At 41.3% G+C, this 25,952-nt stretch overlaps 1 protein-coding gene across 1 annotated transcript in view; it reads left to right on the top strand.

Moving 5' to 3' along the window:
- Positions 1-25,952, top strand: part of SH3GL2 (SH3 domain containing GRB2 like 2, endophilin A1) — a 629,532-nt gene that overhangs the window by 588,202 nt on the left and 15,378 nt on the right. The window contains exon 7 of the mRNA XM_069239475.1: positions 8,796-8,899. Within this exon, the coding sequence (XP_069095576.1) occupies positions 8,796-8,899 (104 nt within the window). The remainder of the gene's footprint in view (positions 1-8,795; positions 8,900-25,952) is intronic.

The raw sequence follows: 25,952 nt of genomic DNA, 5'->3' as shown, positions 1-25,952 counted from the left end.
CTTGTCATATCGTTATATTGCATATCAACACTCTTGTTGCTTACAGTACAAGATGGTGAAAAAAAATGTGTTGTGGGATAGGATTAATAACTAGATTTTGTTATGAGCACTGGAGTCCATATTCAAAGAGATGGTTTCTGATATATTAGATTGTTTAATCTCTGAAAGAGTTGATTTAGAGAAATGTGTTTGGTTGGGCATTCCAAATGAAAGGGACTAGGAGCTTGAAGGATCACATCAGGGTGTGGGTATAATGAAGAGTTAGTCATTGCATGACCACAAGGAGTAGATTGGATTGTAGCGCAAGAACATTTTGGAGAGTTCAGGGTGCAGTGTCTTGGATGACTTTAAATAGTTAGGGGAGACTTTTGGATTGAGCCTTGATTTACCAGGTTGCCTTCAATCTTGATATCAGAGAATGTCTGGTGAGGTGTCCAGTGTATGTATAGCAAAATTAATTATTTTGTCCAAGTGATTGCAGGTCATTTTGGGATTCCAATAGGCAAGCTGATACAATGGTCTAATTGTGTAATGACCAAAGTGTTTACTATGCATTTAGCTGTTTAGAAGAAAAGGTGGTGGCACACTTTTAAAATGTTTAGCATGTGGATTCTATAAAATGTTGTAGTGGAGTTGATGAAATGTAGCAGCCACATGCAGCAGATAACTAGAACTCTTAAGTACCTTTCTCATGGAGAGGGGATGGAAGGTTAATAAAATGCGTGAAATGGGGAAGATGGTAATTGAGGGGAGTGTGGGTAGGAGTGGTTGTGGTTGGAAAATACATTATTTCTGAGTTAAAGACGCTTAGCATAAATGATCAGAGGACCAATCGGTGCTCTAAGGCAGTACAGTAGTTGGAAATGTTTGTATGGAGGAGACAGATGCATGAAGGAAGGGAAGGAGAATATAGTATGGGTTTCATCATCATAAGTGAAATGAGAACCCAAATGAGTAAATGGTTTCACCAAGGGAGGTTGTGTGGAGATTCCAGTGGTGAACCTTGAGGCAAACTGGCTAGTATGTGAGTTTATAGCTGAACAAAGCAACAATGTACCAAATGAGAGCCATCCATCACAGACAGACAGATATTACTATTCCATTGTATTGCTTGGCATGCTGAAAAAGGCTGAAGTCAGAAGCAGGGTTGGGTGGTAGCCAGTGTCAAATTTTTCAAAGAGATTGAGTAAACTGAGAGACGAAGAAAGGTTTTTGTATTAGGCACTGGTGAGGAAGTTGGAGATATACATTGTGGGTTTTTTATGTGAAGTGTAACAGAAGAAAGCCAGTATAGAAGAGTATTTTATTGAAGTATGGTAATAAATGAATGAACCAATAGAACACGGGAAAAGGGAAGCTGTGATACTTTGCAATAGCCAGATAGAGAGGGGTAGTCTGCTGTAATTTGTTGTTTGAGCAAAACTATCGCAACCAATAGTTTAGAGGAAAGGAACATTGAAGGTGGTACTGGTTAAAAAGGAGGAGAGACAACTTAGGGGGTTATTACAACTTTGGAGGAGGTGTTAATCCGTCCCAAAAGTGACGGGAAAGTGACGGATATACCACCAGCTGTATTACGAGTCCATTATATCCTATGGCACTCGTAATACGGCTAGTGGTATATCTGTCACTTTACTGTCACTTTTGGGACGGATTAACACCTCCTCCAAAGTTGTAATAACCCCCTTAATGTTCAGCTGAGTGCACATCAGCTTCTTAAGCCCATAGATGGTTGATGTGTTGCAAAGGTTTGGGATGGAGAAGAGTGTAGATTATGTTTGAAGAGGATAGTTGCAATTCAGGATTGTGAGAAGGATAGTGCTGAAATCTAAGAGTGACATCAGGTCATTCTGCACGCCTCAGAGTTAGGAAGTAAATAGAGTAGAATGTTGAAAGATGTGAGGATTCGGGATTGGTGAGGGCAATGATGACAATATATCAGTCAATAAGGCGGAGATAAGAGCAAGATGCAGTGGTTTGCCATTTGAATTAATTAGTTGTATCTTTGTGATGAAGAGTGGGTAGTTAGATAAAAATTGATGAAACAAAGTGAGCTGCACTTTTAAGAGTGGACAGCCATGGTATTGGAAGTGAAAGTGGCAAAGAAATGAGGGATCAATTGATGGGGATCCCAAATCCACACCCCTTGTGAGTTAATCTGGGAGCATGGGTGAGAATTACATAGCCCTTATGATTGACAACTGATGCATCAGTTGTTTGGGTCACTTTATGATAGGTAAATGAAGTGGACTAATTTGGGATAGCCTTATGGAGTGCTCCTTAATAAGTAAGGATTTAATGACTTGACGGAGGTCAGTAGTTACAGAGAACTTTAAGTACTACCAACAAGGGAGTTCCAAAGATTTGGTGCAAAGCTGGAGAGTGTCTGATTGACTGTTCCTGCATCTGTTGTCCATTGCTGTTTCCAGCAGCAAGCAGCCCTTGCTTCTAGTAGCCCAGGCTCAGCTAGCAATGTTCAGTATTTATTAGGGGGGAAACTCAGTTGATGGAGCTGGACAGTTTTAAATGTGAGGCAGAGAACTTTGACTCTGATTTTGAATTACAGTGGTAGCCAATGGGTGAACTCCTGATACAGACCTGAAGGTGGCAGTTTAGATCTCCCTAAGTGAGGCACAAATTCTTTGGAAGACCTGTAGGAATGCAGTACCTCTCTGTGCGCACAAAGACCACCATTTGTAAACCTGACAGAAGTCTGTATCGAGAATGACTACCTTCATTTTCTTGAAAAAGTGCAGTTGATACACTGCTATATTTGCAATTTTGGCAACCCAACATGTTGAGGTTGGTTTGGTTGTGAATTTTAAATATTTGGCCGACCTGCCTGTATATGGTGTAATGCAAAGGAAGTTGCATTGTTCCAGCCTTTGCTGGATATTCAGATGGGTCTTTCTTGGCGGAGAAGTAGAAAATAAAATTTTGACTGGCAGAGGAGGTTGGTGATGCTATAAAAGGAGGAGAAGATGGTGTCAGATAGCAGAGGGATCACATTGATTTGAGCATGACTAGAAATGCTTTTGACAGGGGATACTGGAAAAATGTGGACAAGCAGTACTGCAGACTTTGGGCATAGGTCTTTGGGTGTGTGGAACACAGTTCACAGTATACATGGTGTTCACATAGGCAATAGACTCTTATTAGCCAGTTTTCAGGGTGTGTGAAGCATATACTGACACTAAATATTTAGTGTTCAGTCATCTTTATGAGTGGTTTGCGCAGGGAGTACACAGGGGTAACATTACTCAGGGTACAGTTATATAGGGATACTACTCACTCAGGGCCTAGATATATGGGGCCCACTCCTATGAGCTGTCCTCAAAGTGTGTAGTACCACAAAGTACAATGAGCAGTTCTCAGGGTGGAGCCAGTTTTAGGACACAGAAGTTTGTGAGTCCATAGTTGGCTGCCAAGGTTAATAGGAGCAGTGGAGTACAAATACCAGCAATGACAGTACAGCTAGGATGAGCCAGAGGCCAGACGGGTTGTGAGTAGCAACCTAGTTAACCCCTAATGAATATGTGAGGAATATTTCAGGTTATGGGCCTCACGGTACCATAAGACCGGAAGTGAGGTAAAATGTTGGAGGATCATTCCATGTGCGGTGTGAGGCTGAACAAGGGCATAAACATTCTGGCTTCAGGGCCAATGGGTGTGCTTGAGCCTTTTTATTACAGAAATGGTCACTGTGTGCATGGAGTCAAAGGTAATAAATTGAGGACTACCTCAGAAAGTCTCTGATGCAGAGATTAAACATCCTGGTGGATTGTCAATCCATGTGGAAGTTGAACTATTGAAATATGGAATTTCTCCCAACCCACTGTGTGGAAATTATTAAAAGTAAAAGTGCCAGGGCCTGTTTCACAAAGGTATATGTCCTAATGTGTATTTTCACATATGTGTATTTACTCCAACATCTAGGTGTAACTCCCTACTTTTCTTTTTGCTATTTACCATTTTGAGGGAGAGCTACATATAGGTTTAGACTTTCCGGCCTCCACCACATTTTTTTGAAGGGGTAGAGCCTCTGGCAACAGAATTTATGAGTGAAAAGTTACTACATGTAACTTTTCACTTGTTGGTTGTGATCTCTGCCACCAAGCTGAAGATCTTCCTACGGGAAAATATAGTCACATTCAATAAAGTTTGTTATTTTTTTAAATATGTTTAATACCCATATTTTTATATGTAATAGGAATGTAAAATAACTCAAAATATGTATTACTGACCCGGTGAAAAATACATTTTAAAGCACATTAACTCATCAAATTCAATTTGTTTTCATATAATTAAATAATTTAAATATAATTTCATTAAATATGATAAATATTTTAACAATAATTTAAAAAATACTCACCTTCACTAACATTTTTATTTTTATTGAATATTTAGTACACCTGCTTAAAGGTTATGTATTTAATGATTTTAAAAACTTTTTAAACGTTTTCAATAATATAATTTTCAATTCATTTTATAATCAAGAAAATCAATGTTTATATATAATTTATCACTTAGAATACATATAATTTTAAATATCAAACAAGTGTAATTTTGTTGACATTGATTCCTATTGGGTGCTATTTTAATTCCAAGCCACCACAGTTTCTCTCGGTGTGTGCTACAGTACACCTGGTTGGTCATAGGTGGTGCTTAACTTATTCAAAGTCTGGACAACATTTGAGCCTCTTTCATCACCTTTATGGCTGTTGTAACTCTGGAAGAGTATTTTATGACTTCAATTGTCGTAAGCTTTCGTGGGTGTTAGTTTTGTCATGTCTTTCCCAAACCTCTCTTTAAATTTCCCTACATACCTCCTATTTCGTAGTAATTATACCCAATGTTCCTAACATTTGTCCCTGATCCCTCAAACATGTGCTACTAATTTTGTTTCTGTACATGCATGTACATCTCCGCCACTGCGGTGAAGATCTCTACACAGAGAACATAGGAGAGGCGGAGGTTCCTGCCATATGTTTGTGAATTGCATTTTGTAGTGCATGAATAGTATTATTTTAGTACTACTTTACACACAACAAAATGTAGTTTGTGAATCAGGTCCACACCTTTTTGGTAGATCTCCTCAGAAGATCTTTGCTGAGAATCTGCAATGTCAGCAAATGCAAATGTCTGACAGTTCAGTGAAAAATCTGAAGTCCTCACCTAAGGTTGTGTGAGTGTTTGAAGAAATGTGATGGTCTGAGAGATTTGTCTACCCGAATTACCTTTCAGGCAATCTGGGGCCTGCACATGGAAGGGCTTATGTGGGCAGTAGAAGCTCTCTTAGAATCTATGCTTAGGTGGACCAGCAATAGAAGATAGTCTTCATGTACCTGAATTTCCCCAAAAATGAATGTCAGCAGGAAAACCAGTCCATCGAAAGGGAGGCATTTAAATCCAATAGGAAAATTACCTATTAGCTACTTCCTCTTTTAATGATAACACTGAGGTCAAGACACCAATGATTCTTGACTGAGGTGCTTCTCCTCTGTTCACGATAAATACCTTGTGGTCACGTGGCCTACAGACTCTGGATGGCAGTCCAAACTAAGCAGCTAGTCATCTTTCTTTGTCCATGCACATGTCCAGTTGAGGCCCAGGAGTTTCTCAGTCCTACAAGAAGCCTGGCCTCAGCTAAAGTGATAGTTCAGCCTGTAGGCTATTCTCCGGGTGGTCTTCCACCTGTCTCTGTGAATCTGCAACAAAGCAGTACTGGAGTGCGAGGATATTTCTCCATTACAGGGGAGTGAGTTTTCAAGCCACTCGCAGCCTTTCCTTTGGTGGAGACAAATGAATTTAGAGCACACAGTCCGGAGAGTGGACCTTCCCCTGCCCAAAACCAGTGGCATGACAACACTCTGATGAAACTCTGGTTCTTGAGGAGATATGCTGTCCATTGGGAGCACAAGTAATGGCCTCAATTTATGGGACCATTGAGTCTCTTCATATGAGGACAACATTACATATTATTAGAACATTGGAAGTTGGCAGCTCCATTGAAAACAATGGAGTGCTGCAGGCTTTAACTGGCCGGTAAAAGCCCGCAGCGCCAACATTCCAATGGGCTTTGTTCACAGCAGCAGCTGTGAACAAAGCCTCACGGAGCCCGAGGGGATTCTAATCCCCTCGGGCTCCGTGAGCAATTTGTTTTTTTTAAGAGAACATTCTGCCCTGAGTGGCAGAATGTTCTAATAGCCTTAGAACCCGCCGTAGCGGGCTCTACCGGCTATTAAAGGCCCTTTCCCTTGTTAAATGCCCTCGCCTTCGGCTCGGGCATTTAACTCGGGAGCGGGCCTTTAATAGCCGGTAGAGCCCGCTACGGCGGGTTCTAAGGCTATATTAGAACACTGGAACGTTGGCAGCTCCACTGAAAACAATGAAGTACTCCGGGCTTTTACTGGCCGGTAAAGGCCTGCAGCGCCAACATTCCAATGTTCTCTTTGTTCCCAGCAAGAGCTGTGAACAAAGCCTCACGGAGCCCGGGGGGATTTTAATCCCCTCGGGCTCCAAGAGGAATTTGTTTTATTTAATAGAACATTCTGCCGTGAGTGGCAGAATGTTCTAATAGCCTTAGAACCCGCTGTAGCGGGCTCTACCGACTAATAAAGGCCCTCTCCCTTGTTTAAGGCCCTCGCCTTCGGCTGGGGCCTTTAACGTGGGAGCGGGCCTTTAATAGCCGGTAGAGCCCGCTACGGTGGGTTCTAAGGCTATAGTAAGGAATCAGTAATATCGGGCTAGTACAAGTGCAAGATGTTATAGTTGTATTACAGAAGCACACAGTACAATATATAAAAATAATATATTTAATACACTCCTTTACAAGTGAAAGGGTAAAAAATCGTGTAGCAGCATATTTATTATGAAGTCATTTGAAGCCGTTTCAAAATTCAGGATACTATGTTTTATTTGCTCCTTTGTCTGCCTTTTCCTTGGAACCTTCTGGTTGCAATCTTCTTTGGCTCTACTTGTTGGACTCCTGTTCTTTGCACACTGGAATTCCAGCCCCTCCTAACCTCTGCTGAGCAAAATACCTTTGCAAATAATGTTTTCTTGTGATTTGAGCTCCTTTTACTCTTGGTGGTCAGTGTTCTTGATGTGCCATTGTGCCTCAGTAGTAATTGTACAGGTGCAGACTTTTTTGTATTTCAGCCCCGACCTGAAATAAGTCTCCTTGTGTGTTTCTTTATCCACCCTTTCTCTGTCCGTTCAGTTTCTTATTGTGATAAATGTAACCATCACTATGACTTGAGCTCAATTATTTGCACCTTCAATTCTTGTTTACAGTTCTTCGTGGTGCACATGCTCCCTAGTTCATGCAGGTGCTCATAAAAATTGACTGAAGGCTTGGAGGTTATTTACAATTTGGAGCATGGTGGCTGTTTACCAGTTTTAGAGTGTATAGCAAGGTACAATCTCAAGGTGGGGTGGAAGGAACATCCATCAATGTTTGGCCAATGTCCTACATCTCTCCAATTCTGGTGAGAACAGTATATAGTCAATATTGATGTGGGGGACAAGTTACACATTCAGATACTTGACGGATGGATGCCTTTCTTTGTGCCTGTTTTGGGAAGCATGGACACATTTTCAGTACTCTCCCACACAGGAATAATTCCATACACAACCTCATTACTCTGTCTTTGATTTCTTGTGTTATGACTGTCTTAGTTTTAGGTCTATGATCCATATATTCATCACGGATCAAAGGATGATGGGAAATTGGGTTTTGGAAACGCAGAAATACTGCCATGACCCTGGATCCATATATTCATCAAGGATCATTGAGATGATGAGAAATTGGGTTTTTGGAAAGGCAGAAATACTGGCATTGCCCTGGCACCAGTCCACACCATTGTAGCCCTATTGTCTCTCCAGGCCATAGTTTTGTTGCTTTTGCTACGTTTCCTGTGTATTGTCTCTCAACCTTCCTTCAAGTGACTCGGGTTCCCTCACTGCAACAACTTTTATCACTAGTTTTTGGTTTTGGCGTTTCTATGGGGTTCAAAGTGCAGGAAATGGAGTGCAAGCAGCACTGTAAACCACACTCCGGTTTTAACTGGGGCCATCCGCCCATAAGCAAGACAGGGATTTTCATTAACCTCCATGCAGCAAGCCTGACATCCTCAGTGTAAGCGGTGAGCGTGTGTGTGAACTGGTTTGAGAACAAAAAGAGACTGGATGCAATTCTATCAATGACAAACCAACTTTAAACTTCTCAGAAGGCAATTGCTTTTCTTCCGCTGAAACAGCCTGTTTTTTTCTCCGAACTGGAATCTTCAACGAAATTCTTCCAATCCTCGAACCATTACTCGAAATATCACAGCTCATGATAGTAAGAGGTAGATAATATGTATTTTGATATGTGAGGTTAGGTTGAGTTTATGGATCCCAAGTGACGGAATCTACATCAGTTGTTATTTTTTAATTTAAATGCTCTCAATAACGCTATACAATAACAATGTTAGCAGGTATGCAACATTTTACTGCACTTGACAGACTGGCATGATTTATTTTCTGTATTGAGGAACCCGAGTCTCTGGGGATCCTATCTAGGACCAAAGGTTTACCTCATTACTCACAATCCAGCTAGGCCAGTTTATCTGGCCTCTCGGAACGTACGAGCGATTCGTGATTGATCCTTACGAGAACTTTGAAAGCAAAGCATGATTTCATATAGTACTCGGCACTCATATATAGCCCAATATCTGCCACTCATTTGGACCTAGATGCTTATTCTGTGGTAGAGGGCTACATTAATGCTTGTGACGCACTTTAATTCGCAGATTGAACAGGTGAGCCAGCTATCTGCCCTCGTACAAGCCCAGCTGGAGTACCACAAGCAGGCTGCAGAGATTCTAAAGCACACCACGGTGAAACTGGAACAAAGGTAAGCTAGCATTGTTCTTCCGTACATAGTCAAGCAACATTACAAATCGTTTTTTTATTTATTTACCTGCCTGCAGGGGCACCAGGATGCATTATGACACTTTATATGTAACGCGACAAAATTAAATTGAACAAAAAGAAAAAGTACACATATTTGTGCTCAGGACACTAGCAGCACAGTAGCATAGAGGCAGTAGGATGTAGGAAAGAAGCACTAACATCACTGGAGAGAATTTCATGAAATGACTTGTAAGAATTTGCCTATTGACAAAGGTATGCAGCATAAGATAAGAAAAAATCATCTAAGTCAATTTGTACATTTGTGTATGTTGGATATAACCCAGCATTAAGCACCATTTTTTTTACGGGTAATGCACCCTTGTGTCCAAAATGATCTTGAGGATGCCTTTTGCACTAACAAAATAGTGCTAAATGCAACAGAATTTGAACTTCAACATCCAGCTCCCACACCTACTCCGCTCACTGGATTTGTTATTCTGGTGTTCACGCCATAGGATTTTTGTGCAAAATTACATGTAAATTCATGTCAAAAGAGTAGAGTAACACAAAATTACTAAAATTACACCAAATAATCCAGCATAAATAAAATTTTCGTTAGGCCTACTCGTTAAATGCTTCTCAAAGGCAAAAGGGTGAGCGTGTGAGCTGAGTTCTGACATTTAGCAGTAAGGCGTTCCAGGCAGTAGTGGCAGCCCCTTTGAAGAGACCTTTCTGGCTAGAGTTGTTTTGGATCTGGAAGCCTCAATTATCAGACAGTTCCAGCTTGTAAAACCTGAATAGAATTTCAACTACATGCATTCTATGAACAGATGGGGGTACTGACAGCTGTTTCACTAGAGAAACTGGGCGCACTCTGCCTCTACAGACCTCAACATCCCATGAGCTGATACACACCCTAAACTAAAATTCATGACCATTGCTTTAAAAAATGACATTTCTACTACAAGATTTCCTCCCCATGCAAATACATGTATAATAGGCCTCTCACAGTATATCCAGCTCTATTACATCCCCATGTAATATGACTTTTATTCCATGGGAAGTTTTGGAAAAGGGTGTTCTTTTGTTTGCATACATGGTAGCAAGACTTTGATGGGGATGTTAGAATATAGCAGGAAGGGGACTGGATATGCAGTATTGAAAACCTGAATAGTTAACACATAAGAGATACTGCATTTCTAAACAACCATTCAAATCCTCTTCTCATTTAGATCATTTCATTCATAAAGTCTTGGTGGAACAGTCCAATATCATTTTCTTTCTAAAACTGAAAAGTTGCTAAAGTAGCCAGGGGTAGGTGCTGTTTAGGACAGCTCAAGGCTTCAGGTTCAATTGTTCCTAGAATTCTGTCTGTAGGGAAGCAGATTCTGAGTGGTTTGCAGTTCTTGACATACCTCTCAAAATAGGGCCAGCTGCTGAGCATGACTTGTATAGCGGGTTCTGAGCAGGGTGCACAAGGACACCTTTCCCCACGCATGTGCACAAATGTAGAGACTTGGAGAGGGACCTTTTGTCTGACTAGACTAGCATCTGCACATGCAACACTGTGGCAGACAGAATCTAGAATGAGTTGATGGATGTTCTGCTAAAAAGAAGCGTTCCTTGACTTTTTGACTCAGGTATAAAACCCATTGTGTTCAGCCTGTTTTTGCACTTTGGATAAAGTGTGCCTAAATCATAAGTTTTTATTGGTATGGAATAGGAAAGTAATTGACATGTCTTTTGCTAACAAAGTCTGGGGTCACAAGTGCATATCCAGAGTCAGTTTTGTTCTATATGTATTTTTTATGTACTTTTAAAATTGGGCATATTTTCCTGAGGCACCCTTAGTGGAATTCACGCTGTGAATTACTCTGCCAGGCCAGTTGATAACTCTGCTGGCCAGCTGGCAGGTCAATTCTCTGAAATAACTGAGCCATTCTGGGAGACTATCCTTCTGACAGAGGAAGGACGTTGTGTGAAATCCCCATAAGGTAATTAACTGCATCTCCTTGACAAGCACTGTGAGGCCGGTTTCACCTGGGACAATGGGATGGCAGGCAGACCTTTGGCTCCAGTCAGTATGGGGAAGCTCTTTGAAGCTCGGAAGAAAGAAATGAGCCCTGGGCGGAAGGAGCTTGGCTCAAAGAGAGATATTTGTTGCAAATACTAATTTAAATTGCCATTTTCATTCTTGAAAATGCTTTACAGATCGATTGCACAGCCAGTGATGCTGGAAGTTCCAGTCATGGGATGAGGAATAATGCTGCGTCTCTCGGTTGGGTAGAGATTCCCACCTTCTCGATCTCGTCACCTCCAGTTTTATACCTCTGCACAAGGAAGAACTTTTGAGAAGAAGAGGAGCCACCCAAAGAAAAATACAGACCCTCAATAGTAGTGAACCCCTGCTTTAGTAGAAAGACACTCTGTAATAGCTCCCCTGTCTTCCTCAGGAGCCAGCAGAGGTGGAAGCCTGAAGAAAGGGGGTCCACTTACACTTCTTTGGGCTGGTCCTGGTTGTGGTTGCCTTAGCTTAGAGATAGGTATATAGGCTCCTACTAGACACATATTGTACTCTGCGTTTGACTGAGTGCCTTGGGTGCGTAGGGCGTACAGACAGGGATAGTGGCCTCCCTTGCGACTGTGGGGTATTGTTTGAGAAAACCCCAGGTCTGAAGACTGTCAAAAACTGGACGTAAGCGCGGGGTCATATTTTCAAAGCCAGCTGCTGCTGGGCAGGAAAAGGCAGCAGTAGTCAGCGCATCACAAGGTAAAAATGCCAAATATTTGGATGCCAGAACGTCCACAAAAAGACATTCTGTGGCTGAAGAGAACCACCAGAAGCAAAACAAAGCAAATATCAACAAAATTGCCAATTAAGGCCAGAGATATTCCCACAACAACTAGCCACTCAAACCAGACTAGAAGATCATGTGGGTGGATGCATGAGTGTCATAGGACTAACACAAATTGCTTTCACCCCTGAGGAGCCCGTGTGCAGTTCGGGAATGAGCAGGACCAAAAGATAAATCACAATATTTAATAACTTGCCCTACTAGGAGTTTAACGTACATTCCTTCTACATGCCCAGGGAGTTCCTGGGCAAGTCTAACATGGCCCATGAGAGGTGTGGTTTCCCCAGGCCCAGAAAGCGCCTACGCACTGCCAATCACATCAATCTTGTTCAACAGACCAAGCCACGCAAGAGCATGAAGAAAGGAAAGAAGGCTAGCTTCTTTAATGACACAGAGAAGAGGATACCCCCAGGGGGGGACTGGTCTGTGCTTTAGAACTCCTGTGCAGTCAAAAGTATTCAGTGTTTGGGGGCATCAAAGGAAAGCATGTGCTTTGGAGGTGCTTGGGACCCCTTGAAAGGCAGCGTACTGAGAAGTGGCTAGACAATGTGATACAGCAATAGAACTATTATTTTCCTTGAAATGTTCATCAAATTGTAATACTTACTATTGAAAGCGTGTTGCAAATAATAGGTATAACCTTTCAATCATGAAAGACAGAAACTATTCATATTTACAATAGCGTCTCTAAATACTCATTAGTAATGAAATGCTCTTGTTACTAAGTGATTGTATGGTTAACGCCAACTTACAAAGTCAGTAGATCTGACTTTTTATAATTGCATACCATATGATTACTACAGACATGTGTATGGGTATTGTAGTTTTAGGAGTTAAGGCCTACTGGCATGCAAACTATATAGTAAACCTCAGACCTACGGGGTCTAGTATACATTTAAGGGTCCAGAGAATTAGTTGATTTTTGTGATCCTTCTTTAGTGCACATATTCTATAGTGCGTGAGGCCCCTTCAGTGGTGATCACACTACTTTTTTTTCTACATTTTGGAGATATTTGTAATTTTCTTTGTAGTATTTAGTTGTGCATGTATTAAAAACACCTTTCCTTTCCAAAAGGAAAAGCACTGACTGGACCTTGATTTTTTGAGTACTGTTTGTTATGTTTCTGAGCTCCGAGTTTCTAGCGCACAACACCTCTCTGAGTAAGACTTGGTCTGCACTGCCTTGCTAAACTGAGAGTCAAGTGATAAAAGGGGTATTTGGGTCCTACTTGAAACGTCCATAGTATGAGGAAACAAGAACATCAGAAGTGAAAGACCACAGATGATATAATTGGGGCTCATTAACTCAATTTGCTCTATGACTGTCCCACCCATATTTCACACACTGTCTCAAAACGTGACACGTTGTATGTAGCAGGATTAGTGTTTTTTAATTCTCTGTCTACTTATGAGTTTAGGCCCTTGGGGGCCTTATTCCCAAATGTCCATGTCAATAAAACATCCTATCATGAAGATTAATTTCTATTGCAGTGGTAGCCAGATTTAGGATTACATACGATGTTTTCTTTTATATGTTCAATTTGGACTTAGTACTAGTCAGGCTTTTCAAAATAAGCAATCACTTAGACACAACTGAGGAGGCATAGCTTGTTCAGAGATTTCAGATTTTAAGTGTTGAACTTGAACTATGCTGTAGATGGGATAAAATATAATCTTCAATCCATTATCATGATATTTATTGCAAGTCACTTAGGAGTTCTGTGACTTTACGGAGGATTGAGGCCTTAGTGCCTTTAACCCCTTAACTTCTGAGGCCCTTTTACCCACAGTGTCGAGCTCTTTTTGGGTACTTCATGCTTACATCTTAATAACTTTTTTCCACATAAGGTATCAATAACAAATTGGCAACCTTTTTTCCAACCATTTAAAGATGCATAATATTCCCCTGGATGACACCAAAAAAATAGCCAAAATATAGCTATTTTTTTTTTTGGAAGGGGTTGTCATTAATGAAAGGTTTGCTCTGCTTGGACTATCATGTTCCGATCTTTAAGGAACAAGCAGAGTTAAATAAAAAAATATTTTTTAATCATAGTTTTTCATTTTTTATATGAGGCAGTCTAGTTCTCCTATTTTTGTGGTTTGAACCTACTTGCCGTTTGTGGTGGAAACAGGTGGGAAGCCTTTAGTGATCCCAGAAAATTATACATTTCTGAAAAATAAACAAAATTAGCCATACTGTTGTGATTCAGATGCCATTTTGCCAAATGTTTTCTTTATCACCTACTGGCTTACATTTCGAAGCCAAAAATGCAGAAAATACAATTAGTGATGACAAATTTTCACTATTGTGTGTTCACACGCATCTCCTGATAAAAACGGTATCACAGTTGTGTGGTTGAGCCTATGGCCTGCAACACAAACACCCAAAAACTAGATGTGAATAAATCATGTTTCACCAATTGAAACTGATCATTTTTTTGAAATATGGGTAGATGCAATTTTTTTTATCTAGCTTGCCCGCTACCCAGGAAAATCAACCAAACCTTGAAATTTCAGAAAACTAGATATCCAGGGGAGTTCAATGTTCTCTGACTCATGTGGGTCCCAAAACGTTTTTTTACGCAGAAGGCCCTGCAAACTTCTAACTTGAAAACACCCATTTTCCTCACATTGCTGTGACAGAACCCAGTGCTTCCACACATCTCCTGATAAAATAAATTACCCACTTGTGTGGCTGGGTCTAGCACCTGTGACAGGAGCAGAACAAACTGGGGAGTTAGAGAAGACCATCCTTTTGAATAGCTTGCTCAGATGGTAGTTCAATCCAGTAATGTAGGAGTTGCTGTCTAGCCACCTGGTCAAATTCCAGTGCGATCCCTCACATTTGTATCCATCTGCAACCAATCAAAATGGCACTTCTGTGTTTGGTAACAATACACGTCATCATCAACATCAAAAGACTAGCCTTGCACTTTACAAAATAGACAATTCCTGATTGTCGTTGTTGAGATACCCAGTCTCAACCTCTAACACAAAGGTGGCTCACCAAGTGGGTTTTCATACTTTGCATCACTAAAATTGTTCTCCTCCTGCTCTAGCGGACTAGAGTTTTGTAGCACTGATTGAGCATCACAGCATCAGACTCTTGAAGTGACAGGAAAGAAACATGCGGCATGTTTGAAGAATACTCAGTCTCTGCTCAACCAGTCACACATGCGCTATTTGTGCTGTTTACATCAATGATACACTTGCCTGTCGTGGGGATATCAGGGACCTCAAAATATGGCCTGCAGCTCTCCAGCAAACCATTGTATGCCAGTACTAGAAAATCTCAGAAACGTACCAGATAGGAATGAGTAGGCAGCCAGAACAGGCCATTTCTCTCACTTCCCCCAAGAGAATTAGTCGTACCAGTTCTCAGAATCCATTACTGCTGGTGCTCAGTTGTGGGGCTAGTCCTCCCTGCACGCAAAATCACACACCATTAGTTCAAACCACAGTATTGAACCTCTTTACAAGTGTCACTCCATGTTGCTAGCATCTATGCAATGTTTGATTTGGAAACTGTAAAAAAGAAAAAACTGTTTTTTATTCTAAAGATTTCCAACTCCTTTCATATCACAGAACCTCGCCATACTGTTTTGCTAACAAAGGTTGGCAAAGAAACTATCTGCGTGGAATGGCATGCGTAAGAGGTTTCATGATGTGGTTTGTACTAATAGTGTGTTTTGCACACACACACACAAACACACAAGCACACATGTATATCTTGCAATAAATGCAGTAGTATAAAAACTAATTTCACAGATATATGTAGAAAATAATCAGGTAATATAAACAATACAAAACAGGAACATATATGTGGTCCTATATTGCTGTCTTGGATTCTGATTATGTTTACAAACCACTCAGCTGGTGGCCTCGTGGTTTATGGTGTCACCACAATCCCCTTCCCATGCCAATGTTTGCCAAATTACACCTTAACCTTTATATGTTTTTATATTACTTCTTTATTTTGGGATAGTTTGTTTTTTGTAGTCCTTCAAATCTGAAAGTGCATAGGTGTGTTAAAAATAACGAAAAAGGAAGTGATGATCTTAAGGCATAGAAATAATCAGTGTTTCCACATTGTTACTATTTACGTCTTGGTATCTATCTGTCAGCCTCTGTGTGCGTTGTGTGTTTATACGATCAGGGCATTTATTGATAAAGGCACCCTTTTTCAGGCTTAGAATTGCGGTCATGGAATGTAGTGCCAAAGATGTGTAACACTGTCAGAGGACTGGGAAGAATTAGTCTGTTTTGGCCTTTTCACAGACGTATTGATGGGCACCAGCTGGGTACAAGCGAATGTGCTGAACTCCACAGTGCTGAGCTGGCACTATTGCTGCCAGTTGCACACATTTATGTCTGTCAAGCTCAAGTCCCTTATTAAACTTGCATTAAAATCCACACAGTGTGCTGATGCTCTTGGCCAAACGTGCAACAAAAACAAGGTGATGCATGGAATGCTTGACCTAATCTTAACCACTGGCAATTGCTCTGGCCTCATTCCAGTCCATTGTTTTTCATCCATAATGCTACTCTAGACAAAACCCCACCTTATACAAATCAGTACCAACCCTGCACCTCTTGGGAATAACTCATCCTGAACTGCAAGGCAAGCCCCCACCCTGGAAAGTCCATAACCAACGCCACGCTGGTTTTGACCTACTGAGGTCCAGCTTGAGTCTTATGCCATAGTGAACATGGGACCTATGTCTGGGCACACTTGTTGCACTTAGGGATTAAATTGCAAGAACAACAAGGTGATGGATGGAATGCTTGAAGTAATCTCAGCCACCAGAAGTTGCTTAGGGCTGCTTCCCAATCCTCCTTTTTTGCCCATCATGCCATTCTAGACAAAGGCCCGCCTTACGCAACAGACTACAAGCTGAACCTGACTGACAAACCCCAATCAGAGTAGACTTGGGTTGCTTGTGCTCTGGTGCAGGAAGAACCCGAACCTGGCATTTTGGACTGGCATGTTCCTATTGGGGCAGGGTCAAGACTGGTTTGCATATGGCTGGGTTCAAACAGATATGGCACAGGGTGCAAGAATAACAATGGACTGGGATGCGGCGCAAATGATTGCCAGTGGCTTTGATTATTTCAAGCATTCCATCCAACACTTTCTTATATACTTCAGTGCAATGTCCTAAGTGCGAAGGTTATGCCCAGACATGGGTCTCGATTTCAATGTGTCAGAGGAACCAAGTTGCACCCGACTAGTGAATCCCAAACAGGGCAAACCAGGTCTTGGGTTGCTTGTGTTCTGTTTCAGTGAGCACCTGGCCTGGCAGGTCTTGCTGGACTATGCTTTTTGGGGTAGGGTCGAGACTGATTTGCATCAGTGGGATGATGTGCAAAATAACAATGGACTGGAATGTGACCCGAGTGATTATCAGTGGCCGAGATTAGTTCAAGCATTCCAGCTATCACTTTTTTGTACACTTTCTTGCACAAAAATGGGCATTATAATGCACTATTCAACACGTCATTGTACTTTTAAATGCATTACATTCCACTGTTTTCCTCACCAAATTTGTGGCAAGAATCGCCAAATACACTGTAAAGCCATATTTAAATTGTATCACATTCTAATGTGATTCCTACAATGTTCCCCGCTGTGGCACATTTGCCACAATTTATAACTTAAATCTCTTGGCTGAAATCACTCTGTAAAGTTTTTCTTTGAATTGTATCCAGTTCTGTAAGTTTCATGGCCTAATAATCTTTTTGTGCAACACTGTATAAATGTTTCCAGAATTGTCCCAACCTACTACTAAAGTGTCATTACATTATGTTCGCTTTTCACAAGCATGGCTTAAAATGGACAAAGTCACCCATTTGCCAAAAAAATCGACTAAGAGCCTATCATGGCTAAAAATACAAATGGTCTGATATGAAATATCACCATTTAGTCAAACAAATTTTGGAGGTGGAAACTGATACCTCTCACCTACAAATCCTCAATTGTCATTATGTAGGGCCGTGTCCCCCAAAACTGACACTCATGGTTACCACCCTGGTTAGAGAAGGATATATGTCAAAGGAATCTGAGTGACTGAGGGCATCAAAAAGTGTTGGTGAGTGGAATTCGATTTTGTACGGGAAATAGTTGCCAATCTCAAGTGTAGGTCCACGTCTTTCCATTATTCTTGTCAGTGAACATTGCATATGGTTGTGAAGTCAGAGAATAAAATGGTTAGTCAGTCGCGCATTTAGTAAGCCTGGAAAAGGATACTTATCGATAGAAATGCGACAAGATTGACATACAATGATTATCTCTACAGGAAGATAAGGATGTTTGAACGGTATTGTGCATGTAGTTGAACTGTTATTGCTGTCACTGACTGCAATCCTCCCCATCTGCTATTTCTCTCGCCTTTTTTAAGAGCACACTAACTTAGAAAATGGAGGAAACATGCACATCCCAACAAGTAAAAATGTCAAAACTGAGTACGTTTCATCTCAGGCCCCAATGAAACAGTAAACTATGGCTAAATTGCAGAAGGCGAGCCTAAGTCCTCATATACGCATACAAAAATAAAAGATTGTAAAATGTTATCATTTACAGGAGAAACACCCAATTTTTCCAAAAAATCTATATTCCAGAAAGCTGCAATTCTAACATGCAACGCACCGACAAGACAGATGGGGATTTTATTTAATTAGCGTTTTGATTGAACAGCTCCCTCTGACTCGCCAGCCCGCCTACGAACACATGTAGGGCCTCCCAGGATGCATCTCTGTAAGCCTCCCCGGCTATCAGTTCGACGCCCCCATCCCCCAGGCCCAGGGAGCCGCTAGCGACAGCCTACTCGCTGGCTATTCCTTTATGAGTGGCTGTGTTGTGTTTTCCCTCACAGACAATTCTAGTCTTATTACGCCTAGTTGAAGTCTCGTTTGAAATCTGAAACTGCACTACTCGAGTATGAAATGTGAGTTTTTATTTATTTAGCAATGAAGCAAGGAGCATGTATAAAGGTGGCGCGGCACAGTGCTGCTTAGTAAAACATAAAATTGCGTTTCCCTCATGGGATGAAATAAAGCATCCACCGCCAAATGTAATCCTCTTATCGAGTTAGCATAAATTGCAGTACACAAAAACAAACATCTCATATGTGAACTGACACTTAGCTAAATGTCACTTGATGTTGACATTTTTTTACGATCAAACATAACGATCCTCGTGGGAAAACTCTAATTGCAACAGTGTCGTTTACAGCATGATGCACAAGTTAAGAAATGAGGGGGCGTTCATTATCGACTAACAAAGGCAAATGAAAATAAGACGCTAAAGCGAGCAACTAACGACGGCAAGTTACTGTTGACCTTACGAGTCAAATAACCCCAAGGCTGGATGCAAATCTATGGGTGGCTGCAAACGGGTACAACACCAAAGTGCTAAAGTAGAACTGAGATGATTTGACACAATCAGGCGCGGAGGAGCATGGATGTTAATTCTCCAAAATGCGAGGGTGGCGGAAGTGACATCACGAGTCCTTTAACCTCCGCTTTCACTGATAGACACATATTTACATGTACACACAAATTCGCACTTACACACACACACTCACACTCTCTCACATAAACACACTCTTATCCATAAGCACCCACACAACATACATTTGAAAACATTTTTACTTACCTCAGCTGCCAGGGAAGGGCATATTCACATTTTTTACACTAATAGTGAATCACAATATATGATTTACTATTAGTGTAAAAAATGTGAATAAGACATTTACAAACAGCAAAGTGAGCGGAGGCCTGTCTGACGTCCATAAGGACGAGCTGCCACTGTGTTCCTGCACTGAATTTGCCACCTCTGAAGTCAGGGGTCGCAAAGGGCAAGCCAGTCGCAAAGGCAAGCCAGGGGTCGCAGCTGCGACCCCTGGCGATCCCTAAATTACGTCCATGCGGAGGAGATGCTACCTGGTCACTTCACAGGTGATACTGCCTGACAAACTTGATGAATCAAGATTGCCCCAGAACTTCCCACTTTCGTTAAGAAGTCTCCAAAAACTTCTTTCGATGCTTGTTAGTTTGGGACATAAGACTCATGACCCAGTCTCTTTGGCTATCACTCCAGTCACCCGAATCGAGAGTCACGTGTGTTCAAGCTGTGCTACACGGTCGCTCAGGGGTTTTAGTGGAAGAACAATTGACAGACTTACCACCTCTATGTCTGTCAAGTGAATGAAGAGCTAGTGATGTCTGTTAAATTTCCAAGCCTCTCAAGGAAAAAAGAGAAGTTAAGCATGTAGGCTAGATGTAGCTGAAGTGGGAAAAAAATATTTTATTTTGCCATGCTATATTTGTGCAGATGCGTGTGGCCAGGAGAGAGGACAGGGACCATTAGGATGTTCTTTCACACTAGGGTTCAACCTACCCGATTGTGGATTCTCAAACCAGCAAGTGGGTTATTGACAGTTTGCCTCCCATTTGCAGACAGTTTTAAGTGACCGAGCAAACACACTTATTATAAACTAAAAAACTCAAAGAAATTGGTTTCCTGGCAAAAAACAGTATAATTGATATTCAATCCCACCACTTAGGGGACTAACACAGATAAAATCTTCATACCTCCACAGGCACTCAAACCCCTAAGGGCTAAGGAGAAAATGTCTCCTAAACACTGATAAAGACAGTGGCACTGTGTAGTTATTGTGGGAAAACGCTAAATGCAAAAATGTCAAGCAGTAATTGCAGCAATTGAAACAATGGCAGGATTTCCATAGTGAATTTATTTTTTGGTTTACTAATAACTTTGGTGCTGTTTGACAAATCTTAACAAAACCTTAAAAAAAAAAAAAAAAAAGCTTAATTCAGCTCAACTCTTTCCTGGAAAGTTTCAGGGTGATCTATCAAGCACACATGGAGAAAATGGGTGGTCTCAAAACACGTTTTCTCTATGCAGTTTCCTGCATCGACACCAGACAAAGTTTCAGCCAAAACAGCTAAACAGAATTACACCAAGCCTGGCAGCAAGATAGATCTTAACCCAGAAAACAAATTGTTTGTCATTTGGTATAAATCTGTTCAGTGCTTTTTGAGAAATTAAGGTTCCAATTATATAGAGATATCATGCTGTGGTAGTACTGTGAAACAGGCAGATGGAAACATAAAGTCTGATTTGCTTCCATCAACAGCAACAAAGATGTTTGGCTGCTATTTTATGGCTCTGGGGCTCACTCTCTGTGTCATAGCATGAAAAATGAAAAAAAAAAAACATAGAGTGCAGGGAAGGCAACCCTGCTCTCCTAGGCCCTGCTGTGGGGACAGTCTCAGTGGGACACCCCTGAGGATACAATTATTTTTGCTTTTGCAGGGATAGTACTGCAGTACAATTGGTAAAACAAGTGCAGAATGCCCTTTATCAATAAAATTCCTCTGGGCTGTGCCAGGGCGGGGGGGAGTGGGGTGTTGGCAAATTAATAATTTTTATTATGTATTTGGGGAGGGGGCCCCATCTCCCCAGGGGCCATTGTGTAATGGTAGGGGGCCTGGAACCTTATTCCTGGGGCCCAGTGGTGTATTAAAGTTTCATTTAGGTGGGGCATTTGTGCACTTCCCAGCCGCCGCCATCGTTGCAAAGGATCACAGGACCTCATCCTGGTACACAAATGCCTAGATGAGGAGGGGCACCACCTCATATCCCTACTATGTGGTGTGCTCTGCTGCTTCCAATCACTGGTGGAGGGGGAGGTACACCACAGATACACTCCCTGCCTTGATGAAACAGGCAGGGAGCAGGATGGTGATGGCTCCCATGCCAGCATTGAGTGTACTTGCAGGCGAGGAGCTAGTACAACAGTGCAGAAGTGGGCACCCGAGCTGCACGAAAAAAGAAAACTAGGATGTGGGTGCCCCGGTTGGGGCAAGGGCACCCAGAATGAAACAAAAAAGCAAAAAGAAAGTTAGTTGTAGCTTTGCTGCTTCAGCAATGAAGCGTCAAGACTGCTAATTTAATATTCATTGTTCCCTCCTCCGAGCCCCCCTAATGCCCTGCTTGGGATTTGTTTTTTAAAATTCTCGCTGTCATAGTGCCCAAGGAGGGGCACCGCTAACATATAAAAGTATTGCGGGGATTGCAAGCAGCACAGCAGCTCTCCAGGCATGTCAGGAAAAATAACTGTACGTTTCCTGGGTTACACTTGATATTAAAAATGTTACTCCTTGGAAAGGGAATTTACAATATCAGAACCACATCATGTAAACGCCATTCTTTCACCATTCACTCATGTGCCCTAATGATCACTAGTAATATAGGAATATCAAAAAATTGTTTTGATAAATAATTCCATTCAAAATAAAAATAAATGTAAACACATAAAACCACAATATTATACAAGAGACCCGATACGCCCCAGAGAAAACTTTTACACAATCTGTTGACAATACATAAACACAAACATAAATTAGAAAAAAAACAAAATACACCTTCTCTAGGCTATCATCGGTCACTGTCCCAAAGATGGTATCCACAAGCTGGTTGACTGATACAACAGATTCCCAGTCTGTTATTGGCCATTTCCAACTGATCCAGTCTTCAACTTGCATTCATGCGTTTCGGTGACCTTCACAATTTTCGTGCCACCTTCCTCAGGACAATAATATAATCTCCCAACACATTTAGAACATATCTTTGTCCATAATGAACCATACAATGCCTTAATCCAATTGTGATAAATCCATGTCCAAAGAGAGTTTCATAATTCTCCCTTTTCCTTTTGGAATTCATTCTCGATGGAATTTGAGATGTGGATGCTGCTCCTATTTTAACGATATTTGGGGATGAGGCCCTGACCGGTGGTAGAGCGTCTATTTTAAATACTATAGTAGTGCACTATCGGGGTTTACAAAACAGGATCCTACCATAAGAAGAGAATTATGAAACTCTCTTAAGACATGGATTTATCACAATTGGATTAAGGTGTTGTATGGTTCATTATGGATGCAGATAAGTCCTAAATGTGCTGGGAGAATACATTACTGTTCTGAGGAAGGTGGTGAGAAAATTGTGGAGGCCACTTAAACGCGTCAACGCAAGTTGAAGACTGGATCCATTGGAAATGGCCAATAATAGACTGGGAATCTGTTGTATCAGTCAACTGCTTGTGGATACGACAATGGGACAGTGACCGATGATAGACTAGGGAGGGTGTCTTTTGTTTTGTCTCCCATTTATGTTTGTGTTAATGTACTGTATACGGGTTGTGTAAAGGTTTTCTCCGGGGCATATAGGGTCTCTTTTATAATATTGTGGTTGTATGTGTTTACATTTGTTTTTATTTTGTATGGGATTATTTATTTGAAAAAATATATATTCCTTTATTACGACTGATTATTGTGGCAGGTGAGTGAATGGTGAAAGAATGGTGTTCATATGATGTGGTTCTGATAGTGTGAATTCCCTTCATAAGGGGTAACAATTTTAATATCACTGTGAATCAGTGCCCTGTCTCCTTGGGCTGTTAGGTTTTGGGGGCCCGCTCTCTCTTCTCAAACTCAAACATTTACAAAAAAAAAAGGCTAAAGTGAAATTATATTTAAGTGAAAGTCTCAGGTATGATGTAATATTTAAACTCAAAAATCACAAAAATTTGCCATGTTTAGTTAACTAAGGAAATTATATCTCATGTCGTCACCATGCACTGCTTATGATTCAACATACAACATCACTCATGACATATTCTATGACATCTTTGATAACATCACTGATGACATTTGAAATTACATCATTAATGACAACACTGTGCTTGGCGAGGGTGTGAGTTATAGTAAATTCACCTAACAGTAAGTGGTGAATTTCAGTGAGATTTTGAGTTCAAAATTGAGCGTTTTAACTGTGATTTTCACCTAACTATGATGTCACTTTAAGCTTTGTTTTATTCAGTGAATATACATACACATAACTGAAAAAAAGGAAGGTTAAATTGACGTTATAGTTAGGTGAAAATTGAAAACGTCAGTTGAAACATTTAATTTTAAATGTACAAAACCACTGAAATACACCTGTTACAGTTATCTCAAGTATCATGTGCTTTAAGGTATTTATAACTCACAACTCTGTCATACACAATTCTGCCAGTCTTTTTGTATGTTTAAAACGGCATGTTTTAACTGACATTTTCACCTTACTATAATGTCACTTTAAACTTTATTTTATTTCAGTGAATTTCTAGGTTTTTGTTTTATAAGTGGGGATTTGGCCGACAGGCTCTGTGTCCAACACCTCCACCAGCAGTGAACACCACTGCAGCCAGGCCTTTCATCCAACTACTTGCAAGCAGCCAACCTCACACCAAGCACAGTCTTCTGGCATGCGCAGGTGCTGGCTGCACTCAGGTAGACGTACTGTATTTGCCAAATAATCATATATAGAAAGATATACATAAAGATTGACACTAGTAACATCTTTTTCTAAAAAACACCAACATCTGTAATCTAGACTACATTTCAGTAATACAATGTTCAATAATAGTTATTGCTATACAAAGGTTCAGTAAACTTCTATTACCTAAATAAATGTCTGTTAGTTTTTCTTTTAACATAGCAATTGCTACTGCAATTTGTGGGCTGAAAAATGTAAAAAGAATATGGACTTTAAAAATAAAATAAAAACAACAAGCCTCTGCCCCCACAAAATGCAATCATAAAAACAACTACAAGATGGCCTCACACTCCAGCCGAAGATCCTAGAGTTTCAGCGAGGAGTGATTTAAAAACATTGAAGCTCTCCTAGGGTCATGATTTTTAATAAAGTAGGAGACACTTTTTTTTACTGTCACCGGGGGGGGGGGGTTAGCTTCATTTCTATAGCCCGCCTACAACATTAAAAATGCTTGGTGGAGCCCCTCCCTACTCTAGGGGCACCACTAATCTTAAAAATTAATTAAAAAAAACCCATGCAGGGCACAAGGGGGCACTCCATTCTGGAGCAGTGAATAATAAATGAGTGGCTCCTGCTCCTCATTTATTATTCACTTTGGTGTTCCAGTGACCACCCAGGATACCTTTTAAAAAAAAAAAGATATTGGGTAGCGTAGCGCGCAGCTCCCTTCTCAAAGCCTTAATGGCCTGGGGAACCCATCCAATGGGTCCTTTATTTTTAAATAAGGGGAGGAGGCGTGCAGGCCCACTCTCCGAGCCTCCTTGGGCTACGGTCCCATAACACAGGTCCTATTTTATTATTTAAGGGGAGTAGGCATGCACCTCCTTCCCTGCTCCTTAGGCCCCAGGAAACCCATCCACCAGGTAGCCATCCCTGTCCTCGAGCTTTTACAGCCACATGGACCCAATTCCCTGTTTCCAGAGGTGGCTGCTGGGGGAGCCCCAGGGCCTCTGTGGGCCCAAAGGCATTGCTTCCACCCAGATGAAGTAGCTATATTTGCTTGCATCCTTGTGGATGGGAGCAATCAGAGTTTACCTGCCCACAAGAGTGCGAGCAAGGAAGCAGAATTCTGCTCCCACCTGACAGGGTCATTTTTAAAGCTCCCCAGTTGGGAGCAGACTTCTGTTTCCCTGTCAGTGCTGTTATGGGCAGGGAAACCACAGTGTACTAGTTGTTATGCCTACATTCATGACATGTGAAATCATTACAACACTCTTAAAAAGTAGCATCTTTCCTTTCTAGAACCTTAGTACTGCATGACACCACCTGCCTAATGTATCTTTTCTTATCAAAATTATGTTGCCAAACCCTGGGGTTTGGAGGTTCACAGGGAAGGTTGTTTGGCACTGGTATACTGAGGCCCGTACAACTAGGGCTCTCCAAAATAGGCCCAAGTACACACTCTCCTCATTTCACTCTTTCCGTAGCAAAAGCAAGCAGTCCAAACGCATCTCAGAAAGGTAGTGTAGTGGGTAGCTACGTAGACCTCAAGCAGCAACATAATACGTACAACCATAGAATGACCCGCTCCAAGTTTGTCTTTTAAGAAAAATAAGCAGATCTATGAGGATTACACGGTCTACGTTGTTCATGTCTTTGGCCCGCTAGAACTGCAGAAAGGTCTTGATTCTTGCAGGTTCTGCCTTGACCCAGGTAAGGGCGGCCCTTTCTGGTAGTCACGGTGCTGCCGATGGAGGAACACCAAAAGGCAGTTTGTGCCCTCCAGAAGGAGTCCCAGAGAAAAATACCCCAAAGGGAAAAACCTCTAAAGCAGGAACTCCCTGGAACAAAAA

Source organism: Pleurodeles waltl, chromosome 1_2 (assembly GCF_031143425.1).
Source record: "Pleurodeles waltl isolate 20211129_DDA chromosome 1_2, aPleWal1.hap1.20221129, whole genome shotgun sequence".
NCBI classification, from domain to species: Eukaryota; Metazoa; Chordata; class Amphibia; order Caudata; family Salamandridae; genus Pleurodeles; species Pleurodeles waltl.
Note: the sequence above shows the minus strand (reverse complement) of the source record. Positions and strands in the feature narration are given on the sequence as shown.